The following is a 19,738-nucleotide window of genomic DNA, read 5'->3' on the forward strand; positions in this document are numbered from 1 at the left end:
TAAAGTATCAGATACGAGCGCAGAGTTTTAATGTTTGGACAGGAGATTTGGGCGAGAGACAAGTGACAAGAGCCATTTATAGGGATAATAATATCTCAAATGACTCTGTTGCTACCCCCTGGTCTGTGAGCAGTGTATGGGATTCACTTATAGCCCATGCGTCTTGCTTCCACCGTTTACACTATGAACGGACTATGTGCCACTGTCTCATCATTGTGTCGTTCGCATCGACTACGAACCGGGCCTTAGAGAGCTGTCTGTATTCTCCTACCTTTTGCCACATCTTATCTTTGTGAGATGGGCTTCTCAGCTGTTGCTTCGGTAAAAACAAAATACAGATCCTGTTTTGAAAAGATGTGCAGAGGAAAACAGGCTCGCTGAATCCAATAATGCAGGAAAACGTCACCTGCCTTGATTAAATGTATTTGCTTTATTGTTTTGTGTTGCTTTTTGCACAGATTACAAGTGACTAAAATAGTGTTTCATTATTTTATTTTTGACTAGTTTTGCTTTTGAAGCAAGTGATGGCACAACTGCGCTTTCATTCTCTTTTGAACTTTGCATCATTTGGTGTTGATGGTTTTTGATTTGTTATGAAGTGTAACATTACGTTGTGTTTGTTCAATAAATTTAAAAATGTGTAATTTGTCAGGATTTCTGTTCGGGGGGCGATTGTATCAGATGGGGCTTGACAATTCCCCCTTGTTCAAAGCTGGGAGTGACCAAAAAACGTTTGAGAAGCACTGCAGCTAGGTGGAGGTCCATGCGTCATATGAGAGTGTTATTAAGACATTTAAAGAGAATATTGCAAATAATGTCATGTCGGAACATAGGCTCAAGACAAATTAATACTAAAGCCTGTTTTAAATGGGAATTAAAAGTCATTCTGTTTGACTGACAATATATAATCACTTCCGCAAGAGTCATTTCTAGACTGATCCATTCCTTCTATGTAAGGACTGATATATGAAGACAGAACAATGGTCCTTATTTGCAGATGTCTACACATTTAGTAGGGTGTTCAGTACACTCACTTTCCAGTTCATTAGGTACACTACAGAAAATAAGAGCAAAGTGAATTGTAATATAACAGTCATGCACTAAATCCGCCTTCATTACTGTTCTAATGTTCAGATGATGCTAAAACAACATCAGCTGAACATGTGTTAATTCAACTGTACGATCATTTGACTGCTGTGGCGGCAGACGTAGACTTTTTTTTTTTGCTGTGATAAGCATTAACAGGTTATGAAAGGGGGGTAAAAACAGTAAAAGTCTACCAGACCACATGGCAGATTTTTGCAAGTTTGCACAAGTGTTGCACTTTTTTTTTTATTATTTTATTTATTTATTTTTTTTTTTAAAAAAGGTCGGGGGAGAAAGATTCTAATTGAAACTGAATGAGGTCAACTCGCGCCTGTAAGCTGCAAGTGTGCGTGCATTTGAGTGTTCGCAGCCTGCTGGAGTGTGTCTTTGTGTTTGTGCATTTCCGTGTCCCAGCGGGGCATCTGTTCCTACCCGGTCTCTGAAGTATCAGCGATGAAAAATGGAGCTTGTCATCCGCTGTCCTACTTTTATCGCAGGGCGCGCGAAGCTCCGTCAGCGAGGAAGCTGGATTTCAGGTGATCCTTTGCCGTGCGCAACCACACACACACACACGCACGCACACACGCACGCACACGCGAGTCTCCAAATTTGCATTAATTGATGCAGTGGCAGTGCGCGTGAGTGCATTCATGTTAGTTTATAGATTTCACCTTTCCGCACCATGAGAGCGCATGCTGTGTGAAAATTGTCTGTATGCTTGACACGTTGTGTGTATATGGTTGCTTAGCATGCTGTGTGCATAAATCCAGGGTGGCCCGCCGCTTCTCATGAATTTCCCCTCAAAAAGCCATCTGCATTTATTTACCTTTCAGTGTGTCGACATGTCAAGTGTGTCCTCACTAAAGAGCTTCTACAGCGGTAAGACGGCATGTCAGTGTGTGTGTGTGTGTGTGTGTGTGTGTGTGTGTGTGTGTGTGTGTGTGTGTGTGTGTGTGTGTGATGATGTATCTGCGGTCAGTGTGTCAGGTGTCTGTCTATCTGCTGGGGGAGGTGTGTGTGTGTGCCAGGTGTTTAAGTGCACCATGTAGCCAGTGTGGCTTTCAGCACAGCTCCGTGCTCCAGATGAACGTTTCGATTGGACAGTACTTCACACAGGAGTGTTTGCATCTCCTGTGGTTAACGGCTCTCTACAGCGAGTGCTTGGACAGTTGGTGATGCATGAGCAAAGCATCCATACATGTCTTTAGGATGGTGTGGTATTGATTTTATACAAAGTGCTAAATCAGAAAAGTAATTTGTACAGGTCTGATCTTTGCAACAATAATGGTGGCAGTTTACTACAAACACTAAGCAATGACTGGTGACATTCTGGTAGCAACATTTATTTGCAGCCATTTATGTACAAAATGTATTTAAAACACGTCCTGAAAGTAAATCATTGGATTTAATTTAAACAAATTGAACGCAAATATTATAATTGTTTCTTTTTTCAAGACCAAGAATCATTTGTACACATCTGCGAGTAGCAAGTAAGTGAAGCCTTGTTTTTAGTATCTGCTGTGACCTCCCTTAGAAACACACTCAAATCCTCTTCCACGAGATCAGACTGTGGCAAATCCCATGTTTTTATTTTTTGAGCGAAAGATGCACTGAACGACACTTGAGTCTCTTCTCATTGATTGGAAACACTTGTGAACAGATGGATTTTAATTTGCCCTCAAAATGAACTTGTAATCCTAGAGGTGCACTATCTTATCAATCGCTCACAGATATGTAATATTGACACGTTTTCCTGAGTCAACAGATACACAAGCTTAATGTGTCCCATTCATTCGTCAAGACTGGCTGATGTTTTGAGAGTTTTTTTTTTCCAGAAATTCTGAAGGGTGCAAATTTTTTCAAGTACCACTCTATGCCCATCAAAGGTTTTTGTGCTGCAGCCGACATTTTCATCTTTTGCCGTGTCTCCAGCCTGAAAAAGACGGTATCAATGCTCTCTGAAAATACGCCGGGCTAAGGAACCCCTTCAGCTTTGGAAAAAGGCTCTTGTTGAGCACAGCAATTAGTCTGCCCAACGTAGCTCGCACTCAAGGCGTGGAGGTCGAAGTGAAGACGGGCCGTCCCCCCCTCCACCTTGTATGCTTTTAGCTTCAGACACTTCTGTTCATCAGGAGCCTATGTTGGGGCCTTTAAGTAGGCTACAGAACATTCCTGGGTAGCGGTCTTGCTCAAAGTCTGCCCCTTCTGAAATGTCAGAACTACTTCAAAAAGGCTTGAACTCGGTGGCGGCGGCTGATGTGAACTGTCATGCGGGTGAAACACAAAGCTGTTTACTCTTGGGTAACACTTGAGTGCAGTGGTGGGTGTAACGTCGGCTTACTCACCAGCCGGTCACAGGCTGCCAGGTCTGTAGCGCTCGACATATATGATGCCTTTTGCATGCATAATGTTCTGTGCAAGTGTATGAATCACAGTGTGCATTTAAATTTTGCACAGGAATGGCCTGACCTTCCAAAAACCAGTGGTTCCTGCACAGTTTGACTCAGTGCGGCATAAATAAGATTGAATCTTTAAGACTGACAATTCAATAAAGACTGTCCTAGCATCCACCGTTTTCAGTCGGATGGCTGCAGCGAGTCACATAGCACCTGGGAGGAGAATAAAAATGGTGTTGCACAGTTTTGGACTGAGGTTGCAGTGGAGCTGTAGGGCAGGGTAGAGTTGAGTTAGCACATCCTGACTTTCTTTCACTTACAGTCACAGTCGCACCTATGGGCAATTTGGAATCACAAATTAAACTAATGAGCATGTCTTTGGAGGGTCGCCAGTCTATCACGGTGCTAACACAGAGAGACAGACGGCCTCATCAAAAGGAAAACAGTGCACCATCAGGAGGGACTTCCCTGTGCTAGGCAGTGGTAACCATCAGAACATCTTTACATGTTCAATGTACCAGCAGAAAAATGTCTTTTGAGATGAGACTATTAATATTATTATTAATAATAATAATAATTCATCCTCCTCTCAATCTACAACCGAAGAAATGTGAGAACAGGGTTCGGTCAGTGAAACTGTATAACACGGGCAGATGCAGGGTATGCTATGTTTGATGAAAATGTTAGTAAAATATATAAATCCAAAAGTCAGTAAAATGATATGTTAAATCTCAGCCCAGCTTTGTAACACCTACTCAACAGGTCTAGAGTTCTTTCAGTTTTCCATCCACTGGTGATGGGAAGTCTGTCTCTTGTCAAAGATTTCACTCTTTTGGTCCGGCTCCTTTAGAAGTGTCGCTTCTTATGACTCCTTGCAGCAAGAGACATGTGGGACTCCTTCCCACATGTCTCGGGGCCTTTGATTTTGTCTGAATTTAATGATTATAAATAGTTTGTGGCTTTGTAAGTAATACAATAGAAGAATTATTGTCATGTTACAAAAAAATTGTTACTTTTATTAACACAATTGCAAGATCCTAATCTGTCCTGGCATGTGGTTGTCCGCATGTGATGCCCATCATAATAAAGTCTGGTCCCATGCGACTTTGCAGGAGTCGCTGTTTCCCGGCGGGAAGAAGAATAGTCTACGAAGAATAGTCTCTTAGATCTGGTTTGTTTCTGAACGACGCATCCCCAATGTCCACACATCAATTTCATTCATTGATTGATTCACTTTCTGTAACCACTTGGCACATTGCATTCAACATACAAACTCCACACAGAAAGTCCCAGTTGGCCGATGGATTCAATCCCAAAACCTTGACGTGAGGCATCAGTGCTAACTCTGTATATGTGGATCATTTATAAATGCACACAGATGTATGCGGTTCATCTCTTGTCAAAGCAGTGTCAACATTATTACTCTGTGCCTCCACAAGAAAGGCAGCACACATGAAAAACACTGTTAAAACACATTCACAATCCTTTGTATATTCATCGCTTTTTGCTAAGCTTTCAAGCATTGACCTGTAGCTTTTTTTTATATCACTGGAATCACTGACTGAACGATTCAATTGAACGAATCATTTTTAATAAACTGATTTGAGTGATTCGGTACAGTAAAAAGAACGATGGTTCCCATCACTACAGAATGTGCGCAAAGCTCTCTTTAAATACCCCTTAGCCCAAATTTCCTCCCCCGGGCAGACCTATTAACAAATTAAAGGGGTATTAGGACATAACTCAGCCAACTGTGGGCAAAAATCCACACTTTACCAATAGATTCTGACGTCAGCAACATGGCACAAAAATACTTCCATGCAGTGGTTCTCTTATTCCCCCAAAACACAACTAGTCACGAAATATTACACAAATAAACCATAATGGTGTAGTCCGTGGTCACATGACTATCAGAAGCGCGCCACCAAGCGCTATTTACAGCGTGACCAGGAAGTGCCTCGGCTTGGCCCGAGACCCAGAGGCAAATGCAGGTGACAGCAGCAGGTGAGCGTGTGTGCATGATGTGTGATGCGTAATGCGTAATGCTTAATGCTTAATGCTTAAGCGCCGAGTGCACCCTCGGAACCCTACAGCCGGGGAAACACAGTCCAGGCAATAAATTAACAGTCTGTGGGTAAGCAGGACCACAGAACCAGAACACTGTAGTGATGGGACGATGATACCTCAAGGAGTGTATTGACACACTAAACAAACTGTGTCGGCACTGTATTGATACTGTGTTGGTCACCCAACAGCGACCCCTGCAGTAGTTATAAAATCATTGCAGGTAAAGAAATTCCTTGTTCGTGTAAATGCTAAAACTGAGTTGGTATGTAAATATATAGCAAATTAGAGTAAAAATTCAGAGTTACAATTTTTTAACTTATGTGCACATTTGTCAACTTAACTGTTAAATCTCATGAAATAAAAGACAAAAAAGTGATTAGTTCATGAATTTTTATTGAGAAACAAAAGTTTTTGGAGTGTCTTTGCTCCAAGGCGATTTCTCCTCTTACACACCAGCTCCCCAGCCTTGGAAAATACTCTTTCGCATGGTACAGACGATGATGGTGAGCAGAGAGTTTTAAGTGCAAGTTGATGAAGATTTGGGTATATTTTCTGGTTCCATTTCCAATATTGCAAAGGATCTTGGTTTCTGTGTGTTTGTTTCTGCCAGGTAGCGTTGGACTTCAATAATGGAGTCAGCTGTTGCGTTCCTCGTCCTCTGAGTCTCTGCAACCTCCATATCTAGAGTCTTCCAGAGATTGTGCCCTAAAAAAATAGTTAATCATTACTTTATTATCACATGATGTATCATATCACAAAGTGCCACAGAAATGTATTTTCATACCTGAACTGGGTTCTGACCCATGTGAAGAGCTAGGCTCTTCTTCTCTTGGGTCAGGCTCTTGGCTCCTCATTTCTTCTGCACATTCTGACTGCAGTCTCTTCACCGCTTCACTTGCCTTTTGCTGACTAACAAATCCATTCTTCTTAAATCTGGGATCTAACAGAGTTGCCAGAGTCATCACACTAAGAGATTACATGCCGCAAATAGCGTCAGTTAGCCGCTTCCTCAGGTTTTCAGCTAGTTGCTGAGCAGCTGTTTTTGTCACTGTTGTGGCCTGACGTTGAAGCTCAATGTGGAGCATTCTCATCATGGGAATGACCTTCGACCCAGAGACCCTTTTTTCCTCAGACAGTTCTCTTGTAGCTTGGTCAAAAGGAGCAAGAACCCTGAGCATCTCTTCAATGATCTGACATTCTTCTGGAGTCAGTGGAGTGATGTCACGTTTTAATGAGGCCAGTGACACCCAGACTGCCTCCTTCTGCTCAGTCATCCTTTCAAACATTTGGTAGGTACTGTTCCATCGTGTTGGCACCTCGTTTATTAATTTATGGCCCGGTGTTCCCAGCTGTTGCTGTATTTGAGTGAGCTTCTCTTTAGCAGTCACGCTCGATCGAAAGTATGTCACAATGTGTCGTGTTTTGTTTTGTTGCGTTTTGTTGCAGTTATTTCAGTTATTGTTGGTATTTGATCACATGATTTTCTCACAATTAAATTCAGGGAATGGGCTATACAAATGGTATGCCGTATTTGCAGCATTCGAGCACATGCAGTCATGTTTGCTGCTGCATCAGTGACAAGACACCTGACCTTTCCTGCTATGCCCCACTCCTCCATGAGGCTCCTTTTAACCGTGGCAATGTTTTCTGCTGTGTGTTTCTGAGGAAAATGCTGCACTGCCAAGACTGATGAATGGAGTTCATGGCTTTCTTTGTCCATATAGTGTCCAGTAACAGCTAGATATGCCTCCATATTCATAGACGTCCACATATCAGCTGTTAAAGTAACAGCAACGGCACTCTGGAGGTCCTTTTTGGTTTTCTCCTTTTCCTCCTCATATCTCTGGCTCACCAAGTCCTTGATGGTCTGAAAATAACCATACAAATACTGTTACACCAATAAAATATAGTTATATAGTTAGTACAAACATATAATAAAAATTCTAAAACATACCTTCCTGCTTGGTAGAGCATACAAGGGTACAATAAGCTTCAGGAGCTCCCTGAATCCCTCATTTTCAACAAAGCTGAGTGGCTGACAGTCTTTGATGATCATATTGACCACTGCCTCATCCACTGCTTGCTTGTTAGGAACTGCAAGCCAAAAGGAACTATCTTGTCAAAAGCTTAATAAAAGGACTGTAATTTTTACAAACAATATCAAATAGACATAAGACGACATGGTGGTGTAGTGGTTAGCACTGTCGCCTCACAGCAAGAGGGTTGGAGGTTCGATACCAGGCCTGGAGCCTGTCTGTTTGCATGCATGGTTTTTTTTTTAGCACAATTTTTAGAGAGAATTTCAACATACCTGGGGTACTCTCACGAGTATCTGCCAATTCTTCATTGCCATGCCGAGCTCTATAATGCCTCAGCATTGATGAAGTGCTCTTATTGATATAAGATAGCTCTGTGGAGCAGAGCCGACACTTCACCTACAATAACATAAAAAGTTAATTTATCTGAAAACAATTCAAACCTCTTACCAAAACATTGCATTCACTTGTTAAAAAAAATAGACACCCTATCTCATGATAACGAGATCAGGATCTCGTAATTACATGATAACATGAATAAAGCAACTGTAAGGCTCTTTAACTGACTATCATATGTATCACAGGTCATTCACTTGATGAACTGATAAAGTGAGTGCAATGCGCCACCGTAAAAATAGTATATAAAGGAGAAAAAGATTTACCTTGTTTGGCGTCACAAGATCAAAATTATTCCACACCGGGGTAAACTTCCTAGGACGATCCATGATCAAGCAAAACTCCATCCGACAAACCCACGACATGTTGATACAGTTCGTCTCCTTATAAACACACTTTGGCGCGGCACATCCAAACGATACAGTTCCTGTATCGGTCACGTGATTCTTTCTTAAAGCAATACACGCACCGATACGAGGTTTCCCTCTTGAGCTCTCGGCACAGTGCTGATGCACCAGTGTCGCTCGTCCCATCACTAGAACACTGTCCCACATGCACAATAAGAGCGCTGAGCGCGTCCCGACACCGGCACTCTCCGGCCGAGGGAGAGAGAGCGCGCGCCGGTCGGGGAATGACGGTGCGTTCAAAGACGCTCCGTCACAACTTAATAATTAAGTTCATTCAATTATTATTACCGTTGTGACCATTTATACCACATATTTTCCACATTAACTAATTATGACAACTATTTGTCTCTTACATCTTACTGTTTAGACTTCTCCGACATTTGCTATCCAGTTTTCATGTATTCTAAATTGCAGTTTAGCACTATCCTACGTGTTTTAAGTTTTCTCTTCCCCCCCAGATTTGCCTTTGAACTGTTCAGGGTTCCAGGTCTAATTAACTAAAACACTGGTAATTTGACATACGGACTACACATAAGGACTACGTATCTCAAGGGGAAAAAAATTAAAAGGTGTGTTGTCTTTGGGAGAATGTGTATTTCTAGGAGCAAGAATAGTTAGAAGCTCTTTCTTCAATCTATATTCTGCTCATTCCTATTCTAAACAGTCATAGAATAAAATATGCATCTCATTGGTCTTAAAATATTAGAATGGGCTTCAGGAGAGTAGTAGAGTCTTTCACTGGATTAGATGCATTGTGTAATATTTATTTTTTTGTAATAAATGCCCATTCATTATAGAAGCCGTAAGCGGCCATGCATTCACATATGATATTTTCCGTTTTCCCGTGATAACAAGTTAATTTCCTCTTTTTCCTCAAGATAGCGAGTTATTTATCTCGGGAGAACAAAGCTTTGTTTCATCGAGATCTCAGTATATTTAATTTGAGGAAGTTCCGTGATGCTGACTGATGAATGCCCTTAACACTGTAATGTAGTGAAATACTGACCTAATGTAATAGGTCCATTTTTAAGGTGAGCCATTTGTTTTGTACTTTGATTTGTGCTTAAACTGTTAGATAACAATTACGTTTCTGGAGATCTCGAGAAAACAAAGATTTGTTTTCGCGAGCAAATGAGATGAATTACTTGAGATCTCGGGAAAACAGGGAAATAATATGTGAATGTATGGCTACTTAGGACTTCTGTACATTCACATATTTAATAATTAAACATTTTATGAAATTTATTATTAAAAAAAAAAGATTAGCCAAAGAGTCACCCAGTCATTTCTGAATTAGCTCACCCTTGCATGAGCGTCGCTGTGTGATAAACCTCTGTCCTCCTCTAGTTCATAATCATTAGTCACATCAGAGTGGGTGGTGAGTGACGACTGTCAGGGATGTCAAGCTAGTACAGAAAGCAGCTAGGAGCCTTGGGGCTGAGAATTCCCGGGCTGAGCAACAGATAGCTAGACATAATCGTTTTTAAAATATTTGAGACTTTCAGATTGTAGGGTTGAGGTAAATTAGTATGTTATCACTTCTCTCTTTCTCTTTATCTCCTCTCTTCCATTCAGTGCTTTACAATGCAAGATATTCCCCATTCACCCTAGCTCCTGTTTAACTTAAGTGAAACTGATCAGGCAGATACAGATGGCACTTTCCTTACCCTTTCTTTCCATCTCTTTCATTCTTCCCTTCTATTATTCCTTTTTCACCACTCACTTCCCTTCCCTGTAGCCGACTGCTCGTGCATCCCATTCTGTGTCTGCTTTCCATCGAATGCGTAGCATATAAATTCTGCACCAGTCCAGACCTAACTCCGCTTTCATCTAACTGAAAGTGAAGGGGCAGAGCCGCATGGCGTGTGGGAAAGTGCCATGTTGCCTACCGAAAATGGACCTATGATATATTCATCGCGGCGCACGCAACGGGAATCCTTTGTCGCAAAGAGGGAGAGTCTAATTGTGCTCTGACAATTTGGCGTGACGGTATATGCGGGTGGACTTCTGTGCGAGCTGATATACTGTGTGTGTGTGTGTGTGTGTCACATCATTCAACTGCCCCCTCTTTCAACTGTGACACCTTCCATAAAAGCCCCTTGCGTGCCAGGAACCAGCGACAAAACACACTGCTGCTAATGCATACCCCTCCATTTCACTGACTTCATCTCTGTTTGTGTTCAGTGTGTCCTTCATTAGACTTCCTTTATCAGAGATGACTCTTGAGTTTATTACTTATTTAAATACACTCCGTATATTTAAATGACCTTTTGAAATGTATTGTCTGCTCTTCATATGAGTGACGATTTTGAGCGTCTTCGTTTTCCTGATACGCACAATGGGAATGTCCTTGCCCCAGTCTAGGTTATTACTAAGGGTCAAAAGGTGGAGGACTACATCATTAAATGGAATTCATGTTTTCTTAATGGAAAAATCACATAAAGAGCTGCTGACCAAGATGAATAATGTAATTTCATGTCCACCTCCTCTTCCTCTCTCAATAAACAACTGATTTCTAACAAGTAAACCACTATAATTAAACTCACACAAATAAACAGCATTTAAAAACAAAAAATTACCAAAATAGTAAAAAAACATATGACTAAATAGTTAAAAAAAAAAATTTACGAATAGCTAAACGTAACTACAAAGTAAAAGTAATGAATAGCCGGTCTTGTTGGGTTTTCTTGGGGAGGTTTTGCCACTCATCTTAGTTGCTTCTTCAGTGTGAAAAGGTGTTTTTCTTTGGCACTACATACAAACACAAAACACCCTGTGCCTCTCTGAGCAGTCCTATTTTTGTTCAGCCCCTGTGCAGTAATTAAATGGATCATGAAGCATCCCATGTGACATAGCCCTGCTTCTGTGTCTGCTTTCTTCTGACGCTAATGTGGTTGGTTGGGTCAGATTTTACAGTAATACCATGTTCTGTAAAGCCCAAACAGGGATATTCCTAATGTTCGGCATTTGGACGAGGCCTTATCCGTTTACCGTGGGATCTGTATGTGCTCAATTTGGAACTGTTTTGCTCAGCTGTTACAGTAACTAAATGGAAGTAAATGTATCCTAACAGCCTTACACACCAAATCAACGTCACGAAACTACCAGCAATGAAGATCTGTGTCTTAAGTGAGAAGCAGCACTCAAACACACCGCAAAGACTTACCAACACCAGTTGACAAGTTACGATCTACAGAGTTCCCAATAATAGACTGGGAAACCAGAAGAGCTACTATTAGCTTGGATGTAATATTCTGTTCAGATTAGATAAAGACGTAAATCTAGAAAAGCCTACTGTTTACTTTCAACTTTGTTGGTTTGCAGGATAACAGCTATAGCCCTCTATAAACAGGAGGCAAGGTTAGTTTCAGCTGATTCGGTCACCCGTATTAACACTTTATGGAAAACTATCAAGACATTTAGTAATTCAAACCAGCAGGTTGTCATTTTGGCTGACTGAATCCTTATGATTCTGTGATTGTTGAATGTGAATGCCACATTACATTATTACCGAACCCACTTACTCTCCTTTTTTTATTTCTGCTGTCTCTTGCTCACGTCGACCATTAGTCTGCTTCTATCTCCTGGCTGCTTTCGCATTGATAGCTCTTTTTAAATTGGTGCTGCCTTTGATGAGATCATAATTAAGTATCATAATTACCGCAATTAATCCAATTACATATCCATGTCAGTTAGAGAGAGCAGTGATTAGCCTGAGCATTGCTTTTCATGTTAATGGTTGTGTGATGCACTTGTTTTGCATTGGTGTGTCGGAGGCCAGTGATTACCCTCTACCTTGTACATCAGTGGAGATACAAGAAAAAAAGGCTTTATTCAAATTATGCGTCTTGCTGTAATGCCACTGAATACAACTGGACATTCATGCAGCCCAATTTTTAATTGAACGTAGAAAGAGGTTCCTATACCAGTCCCTTGATTCACAGCTTAAATGTGCTTGCTGTACTCGGCAAACCTTGGTCTAATGATACTATGTGATATATGATGATATATGGGGGGAATATGTTGGGAATTTTTGACCATTCTTCCTGAAGCACATTTGTGAGGTCAGACACTGTTGATAGATGAGCAGGCCTGGCTCACAGTCTTCACTTTAATTCATCCCAAAGGTGTTCTGTCGGGTTGAGGTCAGGACTCTGTGTAAACTGGTCAAGTTCTTCCACACCAAACCTCACGCATCCATGTCTTTAAGGACCTTACTTTTTGCATTGGTGCGCAGTCATGTTGGAACAGGAAGTGGTCATCCTCAAACTGTTCCCACAAAGTTGTGGGAACAGTAGAGTGTCCTTCCAGTTTGTGGCAGAGTTGCTGTCATTCCCAGTCACTTCCACTTTGTTATAATACCACGGACAGTTGACTGTGGAATATTGAGTAGCGAGGAAATTTCATGACTCGAAATTCACTGAGCTCCTGAGAGCGATCCATCTTTGTAGAACACATGTTGTGTTCACATGTTGTATACATGTTGTGTTCACATGTACACATTTTTATACAATTTTGTAGATATGTTTTTTTTATGCATATATTCTTATTTTAATTGCCTACTTACTACTATAATGAAAAGCAGTTTTCCCTTGGGATTTATAAAGTAATTCTGGTGCTTGATTTTATACACCTGTGTCATTGGGTGTGATTTAGAACACCTGAATTCAGTTATTTGGATGGGTGTAGAGAAGCTTTGATTTATGTAGGTTCAGCTACCCCTCTGTAGAGTCAGAGATGTCTTATCTTGAGCAAAATATCCAGTTGTCCCCTCAAACATGTGGCTAGCTATCAAGAGTACTGTGATAACTCACTTTGCTACATTATAGCATATACAGTATGCCCCATCTGGAGCCACTGGGATTTCTATTATTGTTTTTTCCTTTGGGTCCAGGCTTATGGGACATCATGTACACTGAAGTGAACAGTTTAGTCTGAGCTCCAAACACTGATGGTGCCATAAAAATAACTCTTTTGCAACCTTTGCATATTTCTCATACCCTGATTTTGTCAAGTAGATTAGAAGCTCACTGACATGATTCTGTTCTTGCGACATGTGCCGTGGATGACCGTATACTACTGACATTAACATCAGCAGCACAGGCGTGTTTATGGAAGAGACACTGTTTATCCCCTTAATATTCTGCTGCGTCATATATGAGACAGCAGTATTTCTTAGAACAAATCAGTTCAATCTCTACACGAATTGTGTTTGAGTAAATGCTGCATGCAATCTGTTGGAAAGCTCATTTTCTTCTGATTTTATTGATATAAGCCATTATAGGATTCAACCAACACAACCAACACATTTTGTAAAATGAGAAACAACCATAAACTCACTGGCAAAGCCTCATATTGATCCAACAATTTTATATATAATCTCATATATATATAATATTATCCAGGTCAAAACGCCCATTTTGTATCAAAAAAGGTCCAAACTGTCCATTTCAGTCGTATTGTCAGTCAAAAAACTACTTTTAGTTCTATACAAATCCACGAAAAGCTGTTTCAACATTTTGGACGGAAAAGAAATACATCACAATCTTTGTATTTTATCAAAAAATACAAGTAAATTTTACTGGTATTTAAATTTAAAATAGCCACTGAGCTCTGACATTTTGATTGACGCATCATTGAACCAATTCAGAACTACTTTGTCCTGTCAACAGCCTTCAGATGCCAATGAGAGTCAGTGCTGGAAAGAAGCCCATTTACCCTTCTTTCATTCACAGACTGAGCCAATTGCAGCCGACTTAGGGAATGATTTGCGTTTTGTGTAGCCAATGAGCTGCTCTAAACAATGATATGGTACCTGCCCAGAAAAGTTTGGGTTCCTTGCAGACAGACTAGTGCATATTGGAGCTGGATGTTTGTGTGTAATTTTAAAATGGGAAACAATGTAAAAAAAAAAAAAAAAAAAAAATGTGATTTTACTTCACTAACTCTGTATTCGTTGCTCTAATTATATATAATAAATATAATAACACTGAGTGTCACCTTTCAGTGGAGTCCAAGATTATGATTGTATGTTGAAAGCCTTCCAAAGTTATGGCTTTTTTATCCAAAATGTGTCCAAATGACACAGTTTGGAAACACCTGGTTATACCCTTAGACAAAAGGTAAAAGAAACTCAGTTTTGGTCATTTTTATATGCAATTTCGTAAGACTTAAGTAAGACGTTATCCTATGATAATCTTGGGTTATCCAGATGCAATCTGTCCTCAGTTTCCTCTGAAGGCATGAGAAAAAAAAAGTAAAAAAAATCAGATGAACCCAGCAACTTCTTATTTTTAACTGTGTGAGAACTTTGATTTCTCAAGAGCAACACCACTCAGAGTGATTCCGACTTAGGAACCTCAGAGTCTTAGCTTTCAAAAGACACCAAGACCACACATGAGCTCCAAACTGTTCATGAACAGCATTCAATTTACTTTTGGGTATGTTTTTCTGAGGGCTGGAATATTACATAATGTGTTAATATTGTTGTCGTATAAAAAAAAGGGGGGGATGTGGTGATGGTCCTTCAAATGACATATTACTGGTCTGATGTCTGATGAACATGAGTTGATTTGCTTTAGTTTATTGGAGTTTCTGTTTGATGGTTAAAAGAACTAATTTGTTGGCTTGAATGCATTAATACACACTGTTAGGGTTTACGATTCTAAATGGGCCTATTAGGGAGCCCAGATGTTTCTCAACACATGCATCAGCCCTCCACCATGTGCACACTCTCTAAATGTGGCTACTGCATTTGAAGAAGCTACATGGAAACGCAGCTTTAGGTCTTAATAAGCTGCTTGCACAAGTGACCAAAAGGTCATAGGGGTTTGTTATTTTTATTTTTTATTTTGTCTGAGCTATTGTCTTGATGGCAACAAGGTGTTGCCAACCTGAGTGAAGATAGGTCATTTACTAACATGTCTTTAAGCAGCGGTGGGAAATATGGCAGATATATTTATTAGAACTGTTTAAATATAGGGTTAAAAAAGGTTTATGGAAAGATTGGTTTGGTAAAAACAATGCTTTTGTTGTCTTATAATTACTAGAGCCAACTACAGGCTGCTCCACTAGAAGACGCTACATTAAAACATAGTTTTAGGTCTTAATATGCTGCTTGCATAAGTAGCCAGTGGCATAGTTTTTTGTTTATTTTTTTAAATGGGAGGACAGGCTTCCAACACCTTATCGCTTATGTGTTTTGCATTAGAAAACCCAATGTATTAAAGCGTGTTTCTCATTAAATCTGCTCGCACCCAAAACAACACAAAGTGGCAGGCTGCGGGTGAGCTGCCTTAACATTGCAGATAACTACGACACAGTTCTGTGAGTTCTGTGGATGTTCTGCTGAGAGAGGAAGGTTATAGATGTTATTTGATACAACCCGCTCTTCACATTTCTACAATGAAGCCAGACAGCTCAGTAATAATCTGTGAATGCGTGTGCGTGTCACATTGCTTCAGAGACATCTTGTTCCCAAAGTACAGTGGCAGGTAATGATGTTTCCAGGCTCCCTCCCGCTCTTCTTCCTCCCTTTTTTTCCCTTTCTGTGTCTTTCTGTGCTAAACTAGGACAAGGACATCCTGAGACAAAGTAGTGCTTATTAGTGTCCTGCCCTGGACATGTGCACACACACGCACTCATACATGCACACACACGCATACATGCACACACGCATGCGCAAACACTGTTGCCTGAAGGTGACTGTGGGGGATGAGAGGAACCAGTCATTTTGTTACAGTTTCCTCCTGTTTTATCAGATAAGTACAGGCCATCCAGATGGCACAGTAGGCAAGGACACACGAGACTTCTCCTCCGTGATTATAGTTGCATTTTAGGGGCAGCGAAGCAGGAGTGCTATAGCTCTTATACAGAACCAAAACTGGAACTAACAAGAGTGGGTACTAGCCTTTCTTTTTTTTAAATGAGCCACAAGAAGACAGAGTTTGGTGTTATTACAACGTCCAGTCAATTCAAATAAGCTTCTGTGAATGTCCAGCGTATGTTTAAATCCTAATTCAGACAATGATTAAAGTGTGAAGCGGGTTGTATGACACTATTTGGTGTCATATGGTCTGATCTGGCAAGTAGTCTGGCAATCTAACACAAGGATGTTTATATTTTATCTTTCACAACACAAATCGAAGAAGCCAAACCACAAAAAAGGGATGTTTCAGTACAGCAATCATTGTTGTTCTGTACACTAAAGTGCTACAGGACTCTTGACCCTTCTACAATTTATTTTCCTTTTCCGTGCATCTTAGTAGCAGGTGATGTCAGGACTGAAATACATTTTGTTTCCATTTTCATGGGTTTACTGTTTGAAAGCCTTCCCAAAAATTGCCATTAGCCAAACAGACAACTTTTACTTGTTAATTTGTATGAGACTAAATCAAGCACTCTTTGCCTTTGTTTTTAAATAGACAATTCATATTATCCAATGGAATGTCACTGTGAAGAATAGTTTTGTGGCTCTTCATAATAATCTCACAAAATGCTAATTGTATTGACGGGACTGATATTAGACTGATATATAGTTTGTGTCCCATTTACAAATTTTGAAAAAAAAAAAAAAAAAACAATGAAGAAAAGAGTGTGTCAAGGTGTTTGCCACCATGTCGACAGCACCATCTATTTTGCAAATATTGCAAATATTTTTTTTTTCCCTGTGTGGCGTGAATCTTTATTCGAGTTTTACTTTTTAAGTAATACAAGCACCTTTTCCAGTGACTGCTTTATTGTGGTCATAAATCTTTCTTGGGGAAATTTGGTGATTCTTCAGCACTTATTTGACAGTTTTATAGGTAATTCTTCAAGGTATTTGTGTTGGAAAATGTCAAGCAGTGTACCATTTTACAATTCCAGGTTCTTGCTTGTGATTATCATTCTTCATGTGACAATTTGTCATTTTTGCATGACCAGCTTCCTAATACTGTCTAGGTCTCCTTTGTGCCTCCAAAACACAGAAGACAGTACCTGTGTCAGGCTGCATCCTGCTGGGATGGCTGCTGCCATCTGGTCTAGGTGGGTGGTACATGTCTAAGTAACATCCACATGAATGCCAGGTCCAAATGTTTCCCAGCAGAACAATGTATGGTCAGTGTTACTTACTTCTCCTGTCATAATGTTGTGGCTGATCAGGGTACGTACTCGTGTAAACAGCTGTGTTAGTGTTCCTGTGATTGTAATCTGTGGTCATATTAACTCTTACAAAGCTTACAAGTTGGAAAAAACAAACACTAATTACTGCTGCATACATATTCAAATAGCTCACTCTATGTTGAATATTATATTGGAGAAGTACTTCACAGAAGTTGTGTCTTGATAATAGCGCTGAACACACTCGTGAAGAATTTAGAGGCCAGGGTTGTTCAAAGCATCCAGTATTTGTTGAGGGGAAAAAAGTATTGTATAAAATTCAGAATAGATTTAAAAATCCATTTTTTGCATTACATTTCTAAATAGGATATGTTAATGTCAAAATAAGTATTCTTTAATTACCCATTATAATAATTGAATGGATAGATGGGTGTGCAATATTGGTTGACGTTTTGTATTAAATGCAGCTAATAGAGGTGATTTAGGCTGACTTGAAGGGTGCCTGCGGGAGACAATAGGGGTGACTGTGGCTCAGTAGAAGAAGCAGTTAGCAGTTCGATCCCTGGAATGTGCCACATGCTGAAGTGTCCTTGAGCAAGACACTGAACCTCTGTAAATCGCTTTGGGTACCAATAGAAAAGTGCTACATAAAAGCAAGACCATTTACCATTTACCCTTAGACAATAGTTTGAATTACCAAGCTAACAAATGCTAACAGACAAATGCTAACATGAGAGAACCTGACTGCAGACGTCTCAGTACTAATGTAACATAATGGAATAATCTCCCGGTCAAACTCCGCCTCCCAAAAGTTATTCGCATTTAAGATAAAAAAAAAAAAAATCTACGGAACAAAACTGTAACAACATCCTAAGTTATGGAATTAGCTTTTTGATCGGATGTTTTTCTCCTTCTCAAATACAAATGATTTGAAAACTATTTGTTCGAAATAAGTATTTGTAAAAAAACACGCTATTTGCACCTTTCCGAATACCGTATTCGGGTTCGACTCCACCCCTATTAGAAAGACAACTATTATGTAGGTATACAATTCGAGAATGGCTGACAATTTGACAACCAAACCAAAGGCATGTCTCAAATTTGGCACTGGGCAAACTGAAAGTAAACACTCAGGAATGGTTCTTAAAAAGCTTGTGCAGTTCAAATGAAGCTGTGCTCACTATGTGACTGATTGATGGCATAACTTCATAGTTTAACCAGTAGTAGTTTCTTATCCCTCCCCAGGGGTTAAGTTAACCAGCTCTGTCATTAGCAAAGATCACCTACCACTCAAAGCAGCTTTTTGCTACCAATTAAACTGGACTAGCTGACAGTCTGCATGTGTGAGAGTGAGTGAATGTGAAAGTGATGTTGTCACATCAGTTTGTGGGCCATGCAGCTGTCAGTGGTGCACAGTATGTGTGTACCCATCCAGAATATGAAGCTCAAATGTGCACATGTATGTTTCTGTCAATGTGAGGAGTTCTGACAATGACCGGCTCTCCTTCTCTCTATAAGCTCATGATTCACTTTCTTTTTACTTGATATTTGCCTTTTCTTTTCATTCCCTCCATTTCCAAAAAAAAATCTCTCCCCCTCCACCCATGTTTCTTCTTCCTCTTTAACCTATTCACCCCTCTCTCCATCCTGCTGCTTTACTTTTCACTTCATGCCTTGCACTCTTTCCCTCTCAATCAATGTCACACATAATTAACGCCTACAGCTTTAGCTTGGCAGGCCTATTAAAGTCAATTGTGGGATCAACTGGTTGATGGCTCCCTACCTGGAAGCAACCAGCGAGACTTCTTGTCTCATTTGCCAGTCCCGATGGCGGCTTTAATACTCATCAAATCGTTCAGTTTGAAGGCACAAAAATATCATGTTCATTCAATCTCAGTTCATTCAATTAGTAGCTTAGAAAGATGAACCATATAGACATATTTCAGAAGCCAAACAAGTGAATTGTTTTTAACTGGAGAATTTAGCAATAAAAATGCTTCTCACCACATGTCGTGCCCTGAGACGTAATTGTTTTATCTGCTGAATATGTAATTTGGCAATTGTTTGTTTCATAGTAAAAGGTGAAATATGTTGTTTTCTTTACATCCTGCTGTTGCTGCTGCTTCAGACCAAAAATAGCAAACATTATGCTGGTCACGGTGGATCATGGTGTCACCCAACAGCACCGCACATCTGCAGTAATAAATAAATCAAGCCATTAGAATGTTAAAAACATTCATAACAGTACAGA

The 19,738-nt window shown here is 40.1% G+C and overlaps 1 protein-coding gene across 1 annotated transcript; it reads right to left on the reverse strand.

Moving 5' to 3' along the window:
- Nucleotides 1-5,922: 5,922 nt before the first annotated feature.
- LOC125023928 (E3 SUMO-protein ligase ZBED1-like) lies at nt 5,923-8,496 on the reverse strand. Its single transcript, XM_047611501.1, has 5 exons — nt 8,248-8,496; nt 7,861-7,984; nt 7,504-7,643; nt 6,334-7,416; nt 5,923-6,254 (listed from the first exon to the last, which is right to left on the reverse strand). The coding sequence occupies exons 1-4, from the start codon at nt 8,344-8,346 to the stop codon at nt 6,955-6,957; spliced, it is 825 nt and encodes a 274-aa protein (XP_047467457.1). The 5' UTR covers nt 8,347-8,496; the 3' UTR covers nt 5,923-6,254; nt 6,334-6,954.
- Nucleotides 8,497-19,738: the final 11,242 nt, after the last annotated feature.

The sequence above is a fragment of the Mugil cephalus genome, chromosome 17 (assembly GCF_022458985.1).
Source record: "Mugil cephalus isolate CIBA_MC_2020 chromosome 17, CIBA_Mcephalus_1.1, whole genome shotgun sequence".
NCBI lineage: Eukaryota > Metazoa > Chordata > Actinopteri > Mugiliformes > Mugilidae > Mugil > Mugil cephalus.

Excerpts from the sequence above, each read along its gene's own strand:
- LOC125023928 (XM_047611501.1), bottom strand. The coding sequence starts at position 8,346 with ATGTCGTGGGTTTGTCGGATGGAGTTTTGCTTGATCATGGATCGTCCT. Across the intron at positions 7,985-8,247 it reads ATCTTGTGACGCCAAACAAG|GTGAAGTGTCGGCTCTGCTC; the intron begins GTAAATCTTTTT and ends ATGTTATTGTAG. Across the intron at positions 7,417-7,503 it reads ATGCTCTACCAAGCAGGAAG|ACCATCAAGGACTTGGTGAG; the intron begins GTATGTTTTAGA and ends GGTTATTTTCAG.